The sequence below is a fragment of the Equus asinus genome, chromosome X (genome assembly GCF_041296235.1).
Source record: "Equus asinus isolate D_3611 breed Donkey chromosome X, EquAss-T2T_v2, whole genome shotgun sequence".
Classification (NCBI taxonomy): Eukaryota; Metazoa; Chordata; class Mammalia; order Perissodactyla; family Equidae; genus Equus; species Equus asinus.
This window is the reverse complement of record NC_091820.1, coordinates 110,261,943-110,284,351: the sequence shown is the minus strand read 5'-3', so window position 1 is coordinate 110,284,351 and position 22,409 is coordinate 110,261,943. Positions and strand designations below refer to the sequence as shown.

Genomic DNA, 22,409 nt, shown 5'->3' with positions numbered 1-22,409 from the left:
GTGGCTACTGTATTGGACAAAGTCCAAAGGTCTCTACCATTAAAAAGATTGTGGATAAAAGACCCCGAATAGCCAAAGCAATCCTAGGAAACAAGAACAAAGCTGGTGGAATTGCAATTCCTGACTTCAAAATATATTAAAAAGCTATAGTAATCAACACAGTATGGTACTGGTGCAAGAACAGACACACAGATCAATGGAACCGAATTGAAAGTCCAAAAATAAAACTACACATCTATGGACAGCTAATCTTCTACAAAGGAGCCAAGAACATACAATGAAGAAAGGAAAGCCTCTTCAATAAATGGTGCTGGGATAATTGGACAGCCACATGCAAAAAAATGAAAGTAGACCATTATCTTTCCCCATGCACAAAAATAGACTCAAAATGGACCAAAGACTTGAAGGTAAGACCTGAAACCATAAAACTTCTGGAAGAGAATATAGGCAGTACACTCTTTGACATCAGACTTAAAAGGATCTTTTTGAATACCATGTCTACTCAGACAAGGGAAACAAAAGAAAAAATAAACAAGTGAGACTTCATCAGACTAAAGAGCTTCTGGAAGGCAACGGAAAACATGATCAAAATGAAAAAACAACCCACCAACTGGGAGAAAATATTTACAAATCATATATCCAACAAGGGGTTAATCTCCATAATATATAAAGAACTCACACAAATGAACTACAAAAAAACAAACAACCCAATCAAAAAGTGGGCAGAAGATATGAACAGACATTTTTCCAAAGAAGATATACAGATGGCCAATAGGCACATGAAAAGATGCTCAACATCACTAATCATCAGGGAAATAGAAACCAAAACTACACTTAGGTATTATCTTATACCTGTCAGAATGGCTATAATCACCAAGACAAAAAACAACAAATGTTGGAGAGGATGTGGAGAAAAGGGATCCCTCATCCACTGCTGGTGGAAATGCAAACTGGTATAGCCACTGTGGAAAACAGTATGGAGATTTCTCAAAAAGTTAAAAATGGCAATATCATATGACCTAGCTATCTCATTACTGGGTATCTACCCAAAGAACTTGAAATCAACAATTCAAAGAGACTTATGCACCCCTATGTGCATTGCAGAATTATTCACAATAGCCAAGACGTGGAAGCAACCCAAGTGCCCCTTGACTGATGATTGGATAAAGAAGATGTGGTATGTGTGTGTATCCATATATATATATATATACAATGGAATACTACTCAGCCATAAAAAAGATGAAATCATCCCATTCACAACCACATGGATGGCCCTTGAGGGCATCATGTTAAGCGAAATAAGTCAGACAGAGAAAGACAAACACCATATGATTTCACTCATATGTGGAATATAAACAAACTTACAGACAAAGAGAACAAATCAGTGGTTACCGGGGGAAGAGGGGTGGAGGGTGGGTACAAGGGGTGAAGGGGCATACTTATACGGTATATGACAAATAATAATGTACAACTGAAATCTCACTATGTGATAAGCTATTATGACCACAATAAAAAAAATGATTGTGGATAAAGTGAATACAAACTTATTCATTAAATTCTTCAATGCTAGAGAACTAGCTTGCCAAAAATAGTTTATAACAAATTACAGAAGCACCAACACTTCTCTGGAGATCATATTTCTCATAACTTCTGCCATAATATAATCACAAACCTAGAAGATGAAAAAAGCATCTATAAACAGCATGTAAAATTGCTATCACAAAACTCATGAACTTCACAGGAGATGCACGGAGTCAATCTTTGGTCAAACAACTGCACATTAGAAGAACCTAGAATACACTGATCTCAGCCTCTGACACCAAAAAGAGTAAAGCTGGAAGTTGAAGGAGATAGAATTTCAAAAGCAAAGAAATCCATTTAATAGAGAAAGACATATTCCTACATGCCTCAGAGGTCCAAGGCAAAAGCAGATGGTCATAATGGCCTCTCTGAGTCACAAAACAAGGTTATATTATGTTCTGAGTCATCCAAGAAGGCAAAGCAGTGAATGATGCAATCTAAAAAAAAGGGAAAGAAAAATTCAACAGAGGAAATGGGTAAATGCAAAACAAAACAAACAACTATCCTTCCACTGTCATGCAAAACTCCTGCTTTGAGGCTTCCAGCCGCTATACTATACCATCCACTCCAGCTCTTTGTCACTGTCACTTACACAGGATTGATATGCACCAGGGTTGATAACTCACTTCCAGGACTCTCTCAGCATTACCATCAACACCATTCTTCACCTTATCCTTTGGCCTTACCTGCCACACAACTTCCGTCTGGATCAAGACAATCAGCCACCACTGCTGTTTCTATTTCCAGGCTGCTGAGCCCAGGAGGAGGAACCAATACAATGGTAGAGAGAGAATCATCTTGAAAAGCAGAGTCTCTGTGGAATATTACACAGCAGTTAAATGTGCAAGAAATCTATATGTGCCAACATGGAAAAATATTCAAGGCATATTAAATAAAAAATCAAGTGATATCATACCCCCTAGTATGGCTATAATCAAAAAGATAGAAGCTAACAAGTGTTGGTGAAGATGTGTAGAAATTGGAACCCACATAGGCTGCTGGTGGGAATGTAAAATGGTGCAGCCACTTTGGAAAACAGTCTGGCATTCCTCAAAATGTCAAACATAGAGTTACCACATGACCCAGCAATTCTACTCCTAGGTATATACTCAAGAGACATAAAAATATATGCCCACCAAAAAACCTGTAATTTAATGTTCATAACAATATTATTCATAATAGCCAAAAAGTAGAAACAATCCAACATCCACCAACTGATGAATGGATAAACAAAATGTGGTCTATGCATACAGTGGAATATTATTCAGCAACAAAAAAGAATGAGGTTCTGATTCATGCTACAACATGGATGAACCTCGAAAACATTGTGCTAAGTGAAATAAGCCAGTCACAAAAGACCACTTAATTATATGCTTCCATTTATATAAAAGTCCAGAATAGACAAATCTGCAGAGACAGAAAGATTAGTGGTTACTTAGGGTTTGGGGGATAAGGAAGCGATAGCTAAAGGGTACAAGGTTTCTTTTTGAGGTGATGAAAATGTTCTAAAAATTGACTATGGTGGTGGTCGCACATATCTGTGAATATACTAAAAAACCACTGAATTGTACACTTTAAATGTGTGAATTGTGTGGCATATGAATTATAGCTCAATAAAGCTGTTTTTTTAAAGTGATAGAATAATGCATATAAAAATCAAAACTACATATGTATGTTATATAAACATTTGTGAATGTATGTAAATATATAGAAGATGATTTGGAAGGATACGCACCCATCTGTTAGCATTGGTTACTCTGGGAGAGGGAAGTGGGATAGCCTTCTGCTTCTCCTCCTTTCTGTTTCTCCTCCTACCACTCTAGTTATTCTTTCAAGTTGCTTTTGTGGGCATTCCTTCCTCTGCCCATCCCTTTAGAATCTCATTTTACTTTTCAGGCTCTTCTTGAAGTGATCCTGAGACAACACATTTCCCATGGCTGCAACAACCTCCATCCATATCCTGACTCATGCATTCAACAAGTATTCATTGAGCGCCTACAGGTACTGTGCTGGTACCCTTGATTCTTTCCTCTCCCTCATCTCCCAGCCCTCATCCGGCAAATTCCGCCAGTTCTATCTCCAATAAACATATTCATATCTCTCTGCTTCTCTCCATGTCCTTGGCCTCCACCATCATAGAAGCCACTATCATCTCTCCTAGATCACTGCAACAGCCTCCTCCCCGGTCTGCCTGCTTAGAGAGGGCATTCTCCACATGGCAGCCAGAGCCAACTTTTAAAGATGTAAATCAGGTCAGATCAGTCTCTAGCTTCAAAACCTTCCAATTACTTGTATAACATCTAAGCTCTTGACTTTGACCCCACAAGATAGAGTCCCTGCCTAAATCTCTGATATTATCCCATCCTGTTCTCCTTGTCTGCTATGCTCCCAGGTATAATGTGTTCCCTCTTGAGGGTTTTTGCACTTGCCTAAAACGCTCTTTCTCCCGTCATCCACATCTCAGCTCCAATGTCAGCTCCTCAGAGAGGCCTTCCCTGGTCATCCCAACTAAGTATGCCCCAACCCTGGTTAGTGTCTCATCACATCACCTTGTTTTTCCTCCCTAGAACTTACTGTCATCTGAAATTACGTTTCATTTATTGGTTTGCTAGTTTATTATGTCTTCCTCACCACTCGAATGTAAGCTCCATGAGAGTGACGACTCTATTTGCCTTGTTCCTGCTGAATCTCTAGCACTCAGCACAGTACCTAGTAGGTATTCAATGAATATTTGTTGAATGAATGAGTCAGGATATGGATGGAGGTTGTTGAAGCCATGGGAAATGATCACTTCAAGGAGAGCCTGAAGAGAAAATGAGATACTAAGGGATGGGCAGAGGAAGGAATGCCCACAAAAGCAACTTGAAGGAAAAACCAAAGTGTTTGACTCCCTGGTTTTTAGCTTACATAACTAGACAGATGGTGGGTGCCATTTGCTGAGACTAGAAGACGAGGGGAGGAGCAAGTCAGGGTAGAGAGTGCTTCAAGAAGTGAGTTTTGGACATGTTAAATTTGAGATGTGTTTTAGTCATCCAACTGGAGATCCTAAGTAGATGGCTGGTTATAGAAGTCTAGACCTCAGTGAGGTGGTCAGGGCTAGAGATGGAAGCTTGGAAATTGAAATTCATCAGCATAAAGACAGTATTTCAAGTCTTAGGAATAGATAGCCTAAGAAGAAAGTGGAGAATTGAGGAAAAAAGGGTGCCTCACGCAGACTTCTAATGTCTCCCACATTTGTATCTCCGGTCCTAACCTCTTTCTTCCATGAATTCCAGAACCACTATCAAACTATCTTACATATTATCAACATGTCCCAAAATGACTCCATAGATTTACTCTCCAAAACTGGTTCTCCTTCCGTATTCTCTATCACTTATTCATCAGTCGATTGGATCTCTTCCTACATCTCCAGTACCATTCCCAACCTTTCCATCCCCATGACAGTTACCTTAGTTCATCAATCTCACCAGTGGTCTCATACCTGGATTATTACAATAGTCTCTTAACTGGGATCTCTGCCTCCAGTCTTGCCCCTGACTGCTGCCAGTGGGGTCCTTCTAAAATGCCTTGATCATAGTAACTTCCCTACTTAAAACCCTTTTACGGTTTCTCATTGTTCAAGATAAAGTACAAATTCTTAAATCTAACTTATAAGGTCTTTCAGGATCTGCTTCCTGCTGACTTTTTCAATCTTATCTTCCACTTACTCCTGTTCTCTTACATCCTAGACATACCAATTTATCAGTTGCCTTTAGTTCTATGGACTCATCATCCTTGTTTCTGTCTCCAAACATGTACCTGCAATGCAGCCCCCCACCACGTGTTCTCCAGCTCTATGAAAAGTTTCCAGATTGCCCTCCAACCAAGCCAACTTGATCTCTTCTTTCTTCATGTCACCTCAGTATCTTGTGCATGCTTCTATCTTTACTGTCTATAACACCTTATTGTACTTAGATATTCATGTATCTTTCTCCCTCTACTAGCCTATAAGCTTACTGAGGGCAGGGATGGTACTTATTTAACTTTGTTTTTCTAGCACCTAATATAGTGTCTAGCATATGGTAATCACATCAGCCAATATTTATCAAGTGCTTATCAGTGCCAAGCAATTCTGTGCTTTACATGTATTGATTCATTTAATCTTTACAACAACCCTATGAAGTAGGTACTATTATTGTACCCAACTGACAAATAAGGAAATAGGGACAGAGAAGTTAAGAAACTTGCCCGAGGTCACACAGCTACTAAGTAGTGGATACAAGCCCAGGTAGTCTAGCTCCAGAGTCTATGCTTGTAATCACTAGTTTCTCAGTAAAGAGTCAGTAAATGTTTGTTCAATGAATGAGAAATTGGGAATGTGGGCATGTGATCTTTTCATGATTCTGACCTTGACTATTTCATCTTTTCTTTCATTTTAAAATCTCATTTCGTTCAGAGCTCAGACACAATAAAGTTCCAAAATCAAATAACAGATCCTTTGCTATGGAGCTCAAGGGAGTCAATAAGGGCAAATGTCATTATCCTCACACCTCTAGGCACTAGCAAGGTAGGTTGATTTACTGGTGTTCAGTGACTAGGGCCAAAGTACAGGAAAGTAAGATAGGACTAAACATCATAACATCTTCACATCAAAGCATCATAACAGCAACCATTTACTGAGAGCTCCATAGATGCCAGGCACTTTGTTACAAGTTTCACATGGATTATCTCATTGAATCTTTTTAACAGCCCTCTGTGATGTAGGTACTGTTATGATCTCCATCTTACAGATGGGAAAACAGGCTCAAAGAGGTTAGGGAACTTGTCCAAGGTTGCAGAGTCAGTAAAAGGCACAGCAGGATTTATGCCAGGACTGCCTGAGTGCAGAGTCTGTGCTTTAAACCAGCGGAGGAGACCGCCTCCACGTGCCTGTGTCAACTGTGACTCTAGAGCTCAGCTGCCCCCATCGGACACATGTGGCTAGGCAAATTTAAATTGATTAAAATTAAATACAATTTAAAACTCAGTTCCTCAGTCACACTAGCCACATTTCAAATGCTCAAAAGCCACATGTGGCTAATGACTACCATATTAGTGAGCACAGACAAAGAATATTTCCCTCATCGCAGAAAGTTTTATAGGACAGGGCCACGTTAGAGTGTGCTCTCTATGACAGGGCAAGCTTGACAAGCTTCTTCCAAGTGCTGTACCCTTCTCTTCAGTCTGCCAGTCTGGCTCTTCTCTCTTCAGACTCTCGGGGAAACTTTGAGGCATATGTTAAGGTAATAACTTTCATTATTGTCCTCTCCATCATTCATCTCCTCAGCAGTATCACCCTTTCTATCCACTGCCTGCAATTCATCCTCATGCCCCATCCCAATTGCCCCCTCCCTTCTCTAGTTCTGGGAATGCACAGGTCCTGTTGTTATTCATTCTCATCCTGCCTCCAACCTAGATGATTGGGTGGGGAACAGACACTTTACAGCCACAAGTATGAAAGATCTCCCGGAAGTAAAGATCCCTGACTGCTGTGTGCAGCCACACCCTGTTTCATCACCTCCTGCCTGCTCAGCTCTCCAGAGGGAGAGCTCACCCTAACCCTGGCCCAGCTGGCTGCTGAGGTGCAGCCTCTTGTGGCCACTATGACTCCAATATGATTTTGAAGCTGGTGAAAAGGACCTGGAACCGTTTTAAAATCCCATGCTATTCAATGTAAATGAAATTTAATAGGATGCTAGAAGGCAGGCAAGTTATAATCTGCTCTGCACACAGGGACGAGTGGAGAAGAAAGGAGACAAAGCATCCAGGGATAGGAGAGCTAAATAAGGTACCCTCAATTACCCAAGGTCATGGAGAACAGACATGGCAGGTTATTAAAGCCAGTCACTAATCCAAAAGGCACTCTGGAATGCATTATATGACCCATCCACATCTTACCTCCGGACCCCAGCAGATTTATTCCACTAATTCACTTTTCTCAGGCTGACATTAAAATGAGTATAAATTTTCCAAGCTGATTCTGGCTGATGACTAGAGGACGTGGGCGACAACATGCAGACTGAGAAGGGTAAAGACAGCCTAAAATGATAGATTTGCCACAGCAAATCTCAACGTAAGTATTTGAGAATTACTTGTACACACTGCCCAAAGACGGATTCTGCCTGTCAAGGTGACTTAAGAGTTGAGCCACCTAAGACTCTTCTTGGAGGCCCACAAGAAAGACGTATTAAATAGTCAAGTCTGGGGTCTCAAGCTGCATGTCTCTGAGACCATAATGCTGTCAGTCACACGGTATAGAGTGGCCAAAATCAGAGACACCCTGCTGATTCCCAAAAGACTATCATGCAGAAGCAACTTCAGTCCAGCTCATGCCACTTAACAAGGAGCTGCAGCAGGAAAAGGAAGGCTGGAGGGGCTCTGCCCTGCCCCTGTGATGTGTGTGCCATACGACCTCTGAAAGTACAGCTGTAAAATGGGGACAGTAAGCAACATTCAGGATTCTGGTTCAGTTATGCTTGAAGTGGTTATAGCAGAGTGACAACAGAGCATGGAAAGGACTAGGGGCCAGGCTGGCCCCGTGGCCGAGTGGTTAAGTTCGCGCACTCTGCTGCAGGCAGCCCAGTGTTTCGTTGGTTCGAATCCTGGGCGCGGACATGGCACTGCTCGTCAGACCACGCTGAGGCAGCGTCCCACATGCCACAACTAGAAGGACCCGCAACGAAGAATATACAACTATGTACTGGGGGGCTTTGGGGAGAAAAAGGAAAAAAATTAAATCTTTAAAAAAAAAAAAAAAAAAGAAAGGACTAGGGGCCAGAAGACAGAATCAACGTTCCTGAAAGCAAGAGTACTCACTGGAGATATTTATTGGTCTCTTCTCTCTGAAGGGGAGAAAGTAGGTCAACACACTCAAAGAACTGTGACCAGAACAGTGGGTCTGAGAGGGAGTCATTCACTGAGCCCTGCCAAGATGAAGCAGTAAGAGACACGCCTTTCATTTTAAGGCGTTCGGCTGAGGTCACTTGGCTTTGGGAAAAACTCGGGCTGTTGATCCCTTGGTGTTTATTCCCTGCAGGCCCTAGGAGCTGGGTGCAAGGGGAGGCTCGCATTTTAAAACCAACATCTAAATGGTTGGCTGGCATGAGCTGGCAAGCACAGGAATGTTTATGAGCAAACTGTGTGCCTACTTTGGCTTTCAGACAAGGTGGACAAGGCTGGGGGCAGCTTGGCTAAATATAGACAGCACGGAGAGGCCTAGGAAGCAGGAGAGCTAGGTTTCATTTCCAGGGCTCTCAGTTAACCTTGGGACAAACTCCCTGAGTGTCTTTCTTTCATATACTGATTTGTTCTTAGTAAGGCAGGAATATTGAATAAGTTTTCCCAGGCCTAGAAAAGAAGTCACACTGAGTCTGCTGCATTTTCCTGCCACATCTTCCCTCAAAAGATCCAAGTTTGGGGAAAAGATTGGTCATCAGGTGGAAGGTAGAGTAGCTTATATACTTATGGAAACAGTACAAAGCTATGATGACCCACAGGGAGCCACAAGTTCTCCTGGACTAACCAAGGTTGCTGCCCAATCCGAGCCAGAAGGCGGCTACCTGACCCCTGGTATGGAGGCAGAGGTGGTAGAGAAACACACAAGAGGTGCCAAAGCAGAACTCTTGTTGCATAACGCCTGGCTATGAGGCAAGCAGTGTGAAACACAGAAATTTAGGTAGGGAATTTTAGTAGGAAATTCAGAAAGCAGACAGTTCCTGTCCTTTGTCACTGCCCATATGCCATTCCCTTCTTCAGCAAGATTCTACTTGTACAGAAACAAGGAACCCAGATCAAGGCAGCTGTTTTTCCAGTCTGTAGTTAGGCGGCAGTGTTCTTAGGAAAAATCTGGACTAGTCATGGAGCAAGGGAAGCCAAGCCCAAGGAAACTGTTTAGTATTTCCTGCCTCAAGACCCTTGGCTCTACCCTCATTCCTGGACACTTCCACCAGGAGTATCTCTATGTGCCAGGAATATCTGAGAGGAGCTACTATTTTTTTCTGATTATAAATTGATAAGCGGTTACTGTATAAAATTAAGAGCATAAAGGAAAATATAAAGTAGAAAATAAAAATCACTATAATCCCATCACTTAAAGATTAATATTAACAGCCTTTATGTAAATCCAGAGTACTGAGGCCTAGATTCAAGCCCTGGCTCTATTGTTTACTTACAGCGTGACCTTGAGCAAGTTACATAACCTTTCTGAACCTCAGTTTTTTTATCCACAATATGAGAATAATCATAGTCCTCACCTTAAAGTGTTGTTGCAAGGATGAGAGAATTTATATAATTTATGTAAGGATGTTTAGTAGTCCCTGACAAATAGTAGTCCCTGGCAAACCAATAAATGTTGGCCATCATCGTCATTATTCTATGTGCCTATATTCAAAACCATCTATATTGATGGCTGTGTAATATTTCATCTCGTGATGGTACTCTTTCCCTAGTGTTAGACATTGATGTTCTTTCCAAGATTTCACTATTACAAAACTTCTGCCAGGAGCATCCTTGCACATGTACCTTCTTGTACATCTCTGATCATTTCCTTAACATAAATTTCCTAGAATTGAGTGTACTGGGTAAAAGAGCATGAACATTTTTAGGCCCTTGTTACAGACTGCAAAATGGCTTTCTAGAAAGGTTGTGCTCATTTACATTTCCGCCAGCAGGGCACATAAGTACCCATATCTTCATACTTTCACCAACACTGAGTAACAACATTTTTTTTACAGTCTCTGCCAATTTGATAGGGAAAAATGGTATTTTGTTTCCATTTGTATGACTTTGATTATTAAGGGACAATACACATCTTAAGCTAACTCTCTTAAACTTATACAAGAACTCACGTGTTCCCAGAGACAAAATCCATAACAAAGTCTTGAGGGATCCTGAAATGAAAACACACAGCGGACATTTGCATAAAAATAATTCACATTTGAGTAATTGATACATTTATTTTTTAACCATTTTTAATTGCAAAATATGACATATAGAACACTGCATATCTTAATAGAGTATTATAAAGTAAATATTTTTTTATTATCATCTAGGTCAAGAAATAGAACTTCGCCAGCTACCTCAGAAGCCTGACACGTACCCCATCCCAATCCTAAAATTAACCACTCTGCTGACTTTTATGGTAATTCCTTCCTTGCTTTTCTTTATAGTTTTATCATGCAAGTTGCAACCTTAAACATTACAGTTTAGTTTTGTCTTTTTAAAATATTTTAAGTCTCTTTCACTTAGTAACTGATATACTTGTAATAAAAATTACAGTGGATTATAATAGCATATAACTTCAAAAAGCAAATGCTCATCTTTTTTTTTTTGAAATTTTATCTTTTTCCTTTTTCTCCCCAAAGCCCCCCGGTACATAGTTGTATATTCTCCGTTGTGGGCCCTTCCAGTTGCGGCATGCGGGACGCTGCCTCAGCGTAGCCCTATGAGCAGTGCCATGTCCGTGCCCAGGATTCAAACCAACGAAACACTGGGTCGTCTGCAGCGGAGCACGCAAACTTAACCACTTGGCCACGGGGCCAGCCCCTAAATGCTCATCTTTTTTTAAATGGTGATTTACAGACACATAAAAACATATACAATTTCCCCAGTCATATGAGTAAATAAATTACTCTGCCTCAAACTTAACATATCACTTTGATATAGTTACATGTGTTGGTTCAGTTTTGAAGTGCTGTCACTAATGTCAGTATAGTTTTAACATTTTTCATTCGAGCTTACAAGTCAGTTACAAGTCAGGATTCTGATTTTCAATCTTTTCTTTTTCACGACCTATTAGATAGGTCAGAGTTCTTAGTTGCAAACTACAGAATCTACTCTTATGAGTTTAAGCAGAAAGGAAATTTATTAAATAATATTAGACACTCCACAGGATCTCTTGAGACCCATAAAGCCAGGCAGGCTCTGAAGAAGCCAGAAGCACAGTGCAAGCATACCGTTGGTGCTGCTCTGGCAAAAACACCACTGTCACCACCCTGGAGAAGGCATCAACTGCCCATGATCATTGCCTTCCATTTGGAATTTCCAGGCTGCTGGTATCTCCCTTTGAACAGCCCCTAGAAGCCCATCAAACAGAACACTGGGCTGCAGAGATTCTAGCTGCTTGATGTGGCCTCTCCATTGCTTGTTGGTTTCTTCTGTCCAGAATGCTGACATGTCCTATGTTGGGTAGCGGAAAGCACAGAAAAGATTTCTGTATATCTTACCTTTTTCTACTCAACTCTTCAATAGAATGTAAACCTTAAGGGCAGAGACAAGTGCATCACTTTTAAGTAATCAAATAGTGACTATTTATTATGTTCTACATTCATCGAAAAGTATTTCTTAAATGCCTACTCTGATTCTGGCAAAGTGCTAAGTGCTGGGGATATCATTGTGGATAAGACAGAAAAGGGTCTTCTCATGGAAGCAACCTAAGTGCCCATCAACAGACGAATGGATAAAGAAGATGTGGTACATATATACAATGGAATACTACTCAGCTGCAAAACAGAACAAAATCATTCCATTTGCAATAACATGGATGGACCTTGAGGGAATTATGTTAAGTGAAATAAGCCAGCGAGAGAAGGATAATCTGTGTATGACTCCACTCATATGAGGAATTTAAAATTATGGACTAAGAACAGTTTAGTGGATACCAGGGGAAAGGTGGGGTGGGGGGTGGGCACAAAGGGTGAAGTGGTGCACCTACAACATGAGTGACAAACATTAATGTACAACTGAAATTTCACAAGATTGTAACCTATCATTAACTCAATAAAAAAAAGGAAAGAAAGAAAAGGGTCTTCTCTCACGGACTTACATTCTAGGCAGTGTTGAGTGACAACAAATATATAAACAAATAAATAATCATGATTTCAGATAAGAGGAGAGGTAAGTCTACCTTAGATAGGGCGGTGGGAGATCACCTGCATGAGGGGCTGACAGTGGAAGTAAACATAAAGGATGAGAAGGATCCAGGCATTTGAAGAGTTAGGGGAAGAACAGGCCTGGGAGAAGGAATATCACATGAGGAGTAAACAGACCCACTCACTGAGACTGAGACTAGAGCATGATGAGTGAGCAGGGGAGTAAAATGTTTGACTTTTAATCCAAGTATGTTGAGAAGCCATTGGAGGTTGTGAATAGCAGGGAGTGACACAATCTAGTTCACATTTTGAAGGATCACTCTGAGTAGCGAGTGGAGAACAGGGCAAAGGGGAGACAAATAGAAACATTTAGAAGGAAGTAATCCAGATGAAAGGTGATAGTGGTTTAGACCAGGGCAGTTAAAAGAATGAGAGATGGTCATGTTTGGGATATGCCTCAGAATTAGAATCAACAGGAATAACTGATCAGCTGTGGGAGATGAGGGGAAGAGGAGAATCAAGGATAACACCCAGATTTGAGGGATTGAACGATAGAGTAAATGATGCTGACAGTTACTGAGATGAGAAGAGAAGGGTAAGGGGGGCAGAATTCGAGTTCAGATTTTGAAACTGAGGTATTGTATTGAGGTACCAGTATCTATGGGACTGGACATGGCAAGTAGATAGCAAAATTTTATATAAGTCTTAAGCTCAGACGAGAGGTCAGGTCTTGTGTTACTCCATGCTAAGTACTCTGAGAGGATACATGAAATGTGTAAGACACGGTTTGGAAGAAAGAGTTAACACAGAAGGTCTAGTCGATCAGTCCTTGCATGTCTCCAGGGGAGCCTGGAATCATAATTGACCCTAGACCTACCCCTGGGAATATGGCCCTCACAAGGTTCTTTATGTCTTTGATTGATGATGATGTTTCATACGTCCAGAGCAATGGGGCCTGTTGTACCAGCTCATCAGGATTTCTCAGGATTGTTTAACAAGGTTAATGATGTACCTGGTTTTGATGTTGGAGTCCTGAGTTTCATCTCATAAAAGCCTCTGACCCTGAAACTTCTGTACACTTTCCTGGGCTGAGACATTTCACAGGTGTCCCTGTAGTTTGATGGTAGCTACTCCTGTGTGGCTCTGGATGGGGAAGGACTCGGAAGCCTGTGCCTGAGTGATGAATATATTTGTCCTCCTGCCTTTCTCTGTACCCTTTCCTGTAATAAACCTTAGCTGCGAGTAAAACCTGCTGTTGTATCTTGTGAGTCCTTCTAGTGAATCACTCAACTTTGAGTGGTTGTGGGACCCCCTAAAACACAGCCTTTGCCCTCAGGGAGCTTAAGTTTTAGCTGGAGAGGAGAAACGAACATATATGAAGCAACAGCAGACCCAAGCAGGACAATATACAACAATCAGCCTGAGGATAGGAACTAGCCCTTATTCATCTTTGTACCCCCTAAATAGGGCTGGGTAAATTGGGAGGTTCGCAATAAAAGTTTGCTGAACTTAATGGAAGAGGTGGAACTTGCTGGATGGGTAGGATTTTGAATAAGCTAAGAGGAGAAGGAGGGCGTGCCAATTGGAGAAACAACTTGATGTAGGCCCAAAAGTAAGAACAGGCAGGGTTTGTTTGTAGAAAGCTGTCTTCTTAGTCTCCCTGCTTCACAATGCCTGGCTCAGTCACCAAACAGTGGGCAGTTAATAAAGTCTGCCACTTGTCTGGTGTCCCTGTCCAAGTTTGTTGCCACACCCTTTTTAGCCTCTCCCTGCTTTTTCTGGGCAGTGCTAAGGATGAGAGGTGATGACACAGCATATTCTTTCTGCAGCCAGTCAAGTCACTTGCAAGAGAGTAAACTGAGGCTGAGATATCTAGTTCCAAATGTCACTGTGTCATGGACGGCTATCTGGGCTGATCTGATCTCCTTGTGATTCAGTGATTAAAATTCCAGAGGGGACTACAATAACCCTATTAATCCTGAATTCTACATGTCAGTTCCAAAAGCAAAACTCCTAGAACTTATGCAAATCTAACACAATCTTTCCATATTCCCAGGGCAGCTTTCAAAAGAAATAGATTAATAACTGCTTTACCAAAAGAGAATTTCAGGTGAAGGGAGACATGGATACTGAGGAAAAGAAAAGACACTCTCAGAAAGGAACAAAAACATTCCAGGAAAAGAGAATGGAAGGTTTAGCGCTTAGACCTTAGAGACCATCGAATGCAACCATTGCCCCGCCCCCAGCAGATGAATAAGAGGTCTGTCTAAGATCACACAGCAGTCCACAGCTGATCCAGGACCAGGACCCAGTTTTCCTGATTCAAAGTCCAGTGTTCCACCACATTTTAGTGCCCTATTTAGTAGTTCCACCACCACAGGAATCATCCCCAAAGAAGGTGGATGCGGTAAATTTCCCAGTTAGCAAGCATCCCTCGGTGAAACATGTTAACGGCCAGAACAGGGAAGGGAGGCAAAAGGCCAAGCCACAGCATTACAATTACAAGGGCTAAGTGAGACATGTTTCTGACTGCTTTATGGGCTCTGCAGCCTCATCGCTTCTTTGCTTTGAGCCAAGTCAATCATACTCTGTGTCATGGAGTAGGGGGCCAAGGGAGAGGAGTGAACAAAACAGAGCTTCCTGCTGGCAGAGGTACGTGGCCAAACTATTAATTGACCAGCAAAAGGAGGGAAGTAATTCAGATGCATATGACAGCAGTAGAAAGCCCTGGACCAACCAGCATCCTCCCACCCAAGGCCTGCCAGTTCACAGCAGCTGGTCAGAAAGCTCATGGCCATGCGAACAGGACTGGCTGCCAGAGCGGAATCTGCACACCAGCCTCTGTGCCTTGCCCAGACTTCTGACTCAGAGGTAGTGACAAATAGGCTGGGCTGGTTCATCAACACAGTGAACCCAGGCGACAAGCTGGCAGTGACTTCTCTGAGGACTGAAGTCACTTCCTGTTTGGGACCCCAAGCCCTGAGCTGCATTCCCACACAGCTCAGGCTTCCACAGAGGATCACAGGTGGCTCCTAAGCCAATTGAAGAAATGTGAGAAAAAGCCAACGGGCAGTTGAAGGAGCCTCGGTGAAGTTTGAAATGTGACTCTCTATGAGTACCAAATCAGAGAACGAATAAATGCAGCATTCAAGCCACATTCTTACTCAATTCCTGAATCACTTTCACAAAATGAGTGTTAGTTTCAGCCCCTCTCAGGGCTTCAGATCCTTAAAAAAGCACTATATTGTCATTACAGGAAATATCTCATAATTCTGGTTTAGATGAGGTATGGCAGAGTTGGAAATAACTGGATTTATATAGATAAGGGAATCTTATCCTTTAAACACCAACACTTTCAAACAGTATTTTTGATGACATGAAATAGACATGTATACGTTACATGCTTCCCAGATTTCTTAACCCACTCAAATCTTTTTCCAGCCAACTCAGAGTAATCAGAATCAACATCCTTTATTATGTTATGCTATTTTGTTTTTCTGTCTCTTTTCAGGATATCAGGCCTTCAGCAGGCACTTCCCCTGTCAGTTTGTCTGAGCTTCTTCCCCCCTCTCTCCCACTCCAACATCTCTTCCTGTTGCTTCTAATCTGTATGGCTAGGAAACCAGATTACAAAACTCTTTAGAGCTAGGTTATAAACAAGGCACTAGAAAAGGCCTGGGAAATAAAGTTTGTGGCTTTAGTGCTACCTCTGTGTGTTTGAGGGAGTTTGCAGCTATTTCTTCCTTCCAGGTTTGGGGCGAATTTCCAGAGAACAGAAGGTGCCAGAAGCCTGGCCTAGGGTTAAGTGTTGTGCTACTGAATATCTGCTGGGATCAGGCCAGGCCTCAAAATCCCCTGTCCCCACACCAACTCCCTGGCTCAGACAGCTGTGAGTGACAGAAAATTGGGAAGAATAACTAAGAATAAACATGAGGCCATGCCAGACTCCTCTTTCAGAAATGAAGTGCTGACAAAGCAGGGGCCACATTGGCTTGGGAATCTGCTCTAACCTCCAACAGAGGAGCATCTCTGCATTGTTCCCAGAACTGTGAAGCGCTGAGGAAATTTAAAAGGTGATCTCTCGTGCTTAGGCAGACCAGGAAGGAAACAAAATGACATAAAAAATGCACTGATCAATTTTTAAGTCTACAATACCTTACTGTTAACTATAGGACTATGTTGAACAGCAGATCTCTGGAACTTACTCATCTTGTATTGTATAACTCTGACTTTATGCTCACTGAACAACAACCGCCATGTCCCTGTCCCTGCATTCCGATAACCACCACCCTAGTGTCTACTTCTACCCCTTTGACTATTTTAGATGCCTCAGATAAGAAGAATTAAGCAGTATTTGTCCTCCTGTGATTGATTTATTTCACTTAGCAGAATGTCTTTAGGTCCATCCACGTGTCCAAACTCACCAAATTATATATATTAATTATTTACAGTTTTTTGTATACCAATTATACCTCAATGAAGCTGGGGAAAAATGATAATCTATGGGCTCTACCTTCAAGCCAAAAAATGCACAAATCAAAAGTAAGCTAAATAAGATGAATTTTGAAGTTTCTTAACTGCAGCAATACTTAAGATTTTTAAGGTCTTTCTTAAAAATCTTGGGAGAAAAGCAACACATAATTTACAATGTATTAGCAATAGCCATCACATGTTCTATATTTGTACAATTTAGAAACCACTTTCATAGTCATTGCTTCATTTGATAAACTGCAGAGAAAGTCATTCTCCCTCCCACCCTCAGCCATCACTTGTTACTTTAAGAAGCAACCTTCGAAAATTTCTATTGTCTATAACATTATTGACAGCTAAATCCCCACTGTGTCCACATCCTCTCTAGGCAAGGACTACCACAGGGTTCTGCTGGGAGAGCTGCACCAGGCCCCAAAGGCCCAGCTATGCACAGGATATAAAAGAGGGATTGCCTTCCGGGGACCTCTAACCCCAGAGATCTTGCCTCTGATAGACCATTAACACCCACACAATGTACAGCAGTCTCCTTTAGCCTGTTCTACTGTCATTTTTAGCCCAGGATAGAGGTGATAACGCAAAATCCACAGGCCATCATTTCATTATTTTGGTCAGGACATCAAACAACCAGCAGGATGATGGTAATGGAAAAGTTATTTATCTCTGAACCTTGATTTGACCATTCTTAAAATAGGTGGAGTAAAACTTGCCCCTACATAGTTTCCAGATATTGGAGATGATAAACAAAGTACTACAACAGAGTATTTTAGTTTTTAAGGTGACTTACTCTGAGGCCCTTGGAAAGATCACAGAAGTCTGAGAGATTCTAACTGGCTAAAAGTTAAATATCTTCAATCACTTAAAAATTTTACTAGGACCAGCCCCAGTGTCCTAGTGGTTAAGTTCAACATGTTCCACTTCACTGGCGTAGATTTGGTTCCCAGGTGTGGACCTATACCACTCGTCTGTCAGTGGCCAAGCTGTGGTGGCAGCTCACATATAAAAAGATGAAGATTGGCAATGGATGTTGGCTCAGGGTGAATCTTCCTCAGTGGAAAAAAAACCTTTTACTAGAAATCATACACAACATCTCAAACCAAAGATAGTGAAAAGAGGAAAAAACTTAGGATTTGATGTTGGTGAGGGGGAGGAAACCTAGTGAGGAAAGTGGCAATCAACAGCAGGGGTGTGAAATAGGAAGAAGAAGACAGGAAAAAGCCAAATTGAAGAACTGAAAGTTTGTCATTGGGAAAGAAAGGGGAAATGTAAACAGCAACCGTCAAACAACATTTTCCCAACTAGAATTAAAAGATTATGTAAAGAAATTTTTTAAGAGGTTCAATCTGGAATAATTGAGAAACAATTAAGAACACATTATAAAAGACATAATACTTATATGTGTGAAATAAATTTAAATGGTAAACTCCAACAGAAGTGAATGCTGCACCTGGGTCTTAAAAATTTTCTACTCAAATGTAAGTTTGGCAGTGATTCTATAACGGGATGAGATTTATATTTAAGAACTGACCATTTGGGTGAGTCTCATCTAGATTCAAGATGATAAGATCCACACAGAGTATAGCAATAAAACCAAGGTGGGGGGGAGTCAAATACAGCTCTTCCTAGCCCCTACTTCCGTACATTTCTGTTCCTCCCACCCTTCTAAGCTAACCAGCTAATCAGCCAACCAGCCATTCTGTGGATAACTTACTTACGTCTGACTTAGGACCTACCCTTCAGAAGGGTATATATGCCAGAGGCAAGGAAGCTGAGCCGCAATTCTAGCAGATTTGCACTCCTTAGGTTGATCTACACTGACTCCAGCCACTCCTTTCCTATGGAAGACACTAAAGGCAGTAAGAGTAAATTATTTCCTTAGTTTGCTCATGCCCGACATTCAAAGGGAAAACAATAACAATGATGAAGCAAATTGTTGCAAGGGCTTGGCAACCGAAGTCACCAAGTACCACAGGATTTATATATATATACACATACACACACATATACACATATAGAGCCACACACATACATACACTCTAGTGTACTCTAGTGGTTATGGTTCAGTTAAACACTATGAGTCAGGTCAGGTGCAGCCAACCACTTTTTACCTCTCAAGTCCCTTCTGGGAATTTGGGCTTCACTTCTAGTGAGAAAGCTGGAAATGGCTCCACTGGTCACCCTTCTCCTGGAGAAGGACCACCTTAACTGTTGAGAACTCAGCTTTGGTAGGGGAGTAAGTTCCTCTCCAAATGATACTATGGACACTGGAATTCTGCTCACTCAGTCTTGCCAGAGAGTTCCCTGTAAATTAATTTATAGTGAATCAACTCTGGGGCACTAAGACCACTCCAGACATGGACAGTCTGCCCCAATCTTGCAAGATCAATTTCATAAAGAACAACTCTCACATTTTCTTATCAAACACTCCTGCAACTCCAGTCAGACCTAGAACCTGGGACTAGAGTGACAAAGGTGTTTGACCTGGGGACAATTCTTATGTTCACAAGAGTGTGACTCTTAGGACAGAAGCAGAAGGGAGAATGTGTGTTTCATGGTGAGTAATGAGGGAGAAAAAGGAAAAGGACTGTAACTGACAAACAGGTGGGTACTGCCTGTCCTGTCCCCTCTCCTTAGATAAAACAAGCACTTCTGTCAGACTGAAGAGGTGGTTTGGGGTTCACAGTACAGTGTGTTACAGAATTAGAAAATCAGCATCATTCATATATTCCCTGAGGGTAGAATGGGAAGTTAATGGTCAGTCAGTACCCAGTGAATGCAACAGAGACTGTCAATAGCCACCAAAGATACCAGGTATGCCTCTACATATCCTAGTCTCCCTTGCAGTTAGATCGGGGTGAAGCGGTTAGTTCCTCTCACTGAAATGTGTGCAGAAGTGATGTGTGTCACTTCTGGGATGAGGCAATTAGGCCATGTGGGCTCCAAGCTGTCTTTTTCTTGCCCATGGTATGCTTGGAGGTCACATGTTACAGATGGCATTGCTACAAGACAGGAGGGGGCCAATCAGTCAGCATCAAACTTTACTTATGCGAGCAACAAATAAACCAGTGTTGTTACTGCATCAGAGTCTGGCCTATCCTGACTAATATAGGAGCCAAAGCAATGGCCCATCCAGAATACCAGAGACTTTAGTGCAAGAAATTAACCTGGTCACATTTACAAATTCTATGAGGGTAATCAGATTTCACATGTTTCCCAAGACTTTCTTCAATAAAACATTGTCTCTGAGGGAGGATGGTTCTTCTTAAAACAGTAACCTCAAGTGTAAAAGCCACCTCTCCCAAGATACAAGTCTTCAAAACATCATAAAGCATCCAAAATTTGTTTAATAGCTCATGAAATCTCTTCCTAGGCACCTATCATCTCCTGAAACTTCCCATTTTACTAACATCACTGGACACAAATGCTGGCTTATAGCCTCTATAAACAGAACTTCCTCATAAATTCAGGTTCCCATAAAAACCAAACAAGAAAAAAATGAAAAATGAGACACAACTAAGGTTTTCTCTATCAAGACCATCTCAATTTCTTGTGGGCCCTGACTCAATCCAATTTAAGGTTTAGAATAGGAGGAAGAGGAACTTTACTCATTCACTGCCACTAAGATATCTGGATCTGTCTTGGTGAGCTGGCAAGGTGAGCATAAGACAGAAGGCACAATGCGTTAAAGCTTGAACCAGAAGGGCTGGCGACAACCTCAGCTTGGAACTCTCCACAAAGGAGGGAAGACTTCTTAGCTATTTTTCACTGTAACCAGCTGAAAGCCCTACCTTTCAGAGCATCTACTTATTAAGATGACAGGGACCCCATATACGACTGCTTATTGCAAATGACCCACAATATGACTTTAAAAACATTTCTTTCAAAGGCAAGTCACATTATCAGTGTAAGTTTGAGAAATTATACACATATACATATTTTTCCTGGGCCAGGACTTGATAGGAATTTTGACATATTCAACCTGTAACGAGAAGCCTGTCTCGTGGTTAGGAGCTATACAAAAACCATGGCCTGGTCCCTGTATCCAAGCTTGCCCCTTACTCCGCAGCTAGAATCTGGTTCTGTTGGGAGAAGATGGTCAGAGAAGTCCTTACTCTCTGACCCAGAAGACCTCTTCTGAGCGTTGCCCAATGCTCCTGTTATACAACATGCAAAATAAATAATCAACCTTAAAAGTCAGGCAGCCAAAGCTCTTCTCAAATAATAAGCCCTTTTATAAGCTGCTTATCACCTGCCAAAATCAGCTCCAGAAGAACACCAGGAACTCTAAATTCCATTGTTCTCATTAACTACTTTGGCCAAATAGACAAGCTTCAGTGGCTTTATTGGTTTTATAAGAGACAGAAGCCATAAAGTTTTTCATCTACCCACATCTTGTCCTTGATCTCAATAATTTAATACAGCTCCAGTCCCAACATCTCTGAGAGATCTCTTTTAAAAGTGTGAGCTAAAAAGGGTTTCAGTCTTTTCTTAGAAAACATGCCATTCTCTACTTTTCCTCTCACCTGATTGTGGGGGTGAGGAAGGGAAGAACATAAATGCCAACCTTTTCAGAAAATTCATTGGGATGGAGGGAGAAGGTAGGATAGAGGCATGTGAAACGCAGTCTTCTGTGAGGGCTTCTGGCTTAACTACAAAAGGAAAGAGGAATTTTGCGCAAGGAAAACTGTTTAAAACCATATTTGGTACACTTGGATAGGCCTGAAGACGCGTTGTTGCTGGTCCAGAATGGCTTTTGTGGGTTTCAAAATAGAGGATGGGGCCTCTTGCTGAGGAAATCTGATGGGAGAAATCTGTTATAAAACTTATTTCTGGGGCCAGCCCCATGGCCGAGTGGTTAAGTTCACGCACTCTGCTGTGGCGGCCCAGGGTTTCACTGGTTCGGATCCTGGGCACAGATATGGCACTGCTCAGCAAGCCACGTTGAGGCGGCGTCCCACATGCCACAACTAGAAGGCCCCACAACTAAAAATACACAACTATGTATTGGCAGGCTTTGGGGAGAAAAAGGAAAAATAATATCTTAAAAAAAACTTATTTTTGATGAACCACAAAAGGGCTTTTGATACCCATTTGACATTATCACAGGACCCTCAACCCACAAATGAAAGCTCAAGATCTACCTCCTCCATTAAAAAAGAAAACCTCACTACCCTCCCTTCTCCCCTCACTGATCCCTCTTGTCAAATTGATCCCTTCCTCCGCTAGGCTCTATACATACTGATTTGTTCACACTTGTTTCCTTCCTGATCTTACGGGCTTTCTTAGAGCAGGGACCAAGGCTTATTCATCTCTGCGTCCTTATTGTCTAGCACAGTCCCTGGAACATTGTAGGTGTTCATTAAATCTTTTAATAACAATAAGATTAATAATAATTATAGTTAACATTTGAGTGCTCAGTAGCTCTGTGTTTAACTTCTATATTTTTTCTCATTT

General features: G+C 41.6%; 1 protein-coding gene across 11 annotated transcripts in view; it reads right to left on the bottom strand.

Moving 5' to 3' along the window:
• The window catches only part of LONRF3 (LON peptidase N-terminal domain and ring finger 3), a 194,318-nt gene that overhangs the window by 159,260 nt on the left and 12,649 nt on the right, over positions 1-22,409 (bottom strand). For 9 of the 11 annotated variants that reach the window (XM_070502774.1, XM_070502775.1, XM_070502777.1 and 6 more), the window contains 2 exons: positions 10,446-10,487; positions 2,268-2,395 (listed from right to left, as the gene is read on the bottom strand). In XM_070502774.1, coding sequence (XP_070358875.1) covers positions 2,268-2,395; positions 10,446-10,468 — 151 coding nt within the window. In that variant the 5' untranslated portion in view covers positions 10,469-10,487. Of the gene's footprint in view, positions 1-2,267; positions 2,396-10,445; positions 10,488-11,552; positions 11,776-11,822; positions 11,857-22,409 lie in introns of all 11 variants that reach the window. The other 2 variants (XM_070502781.1, XM_070502772.1) reach the window with 2 other exon arrangements.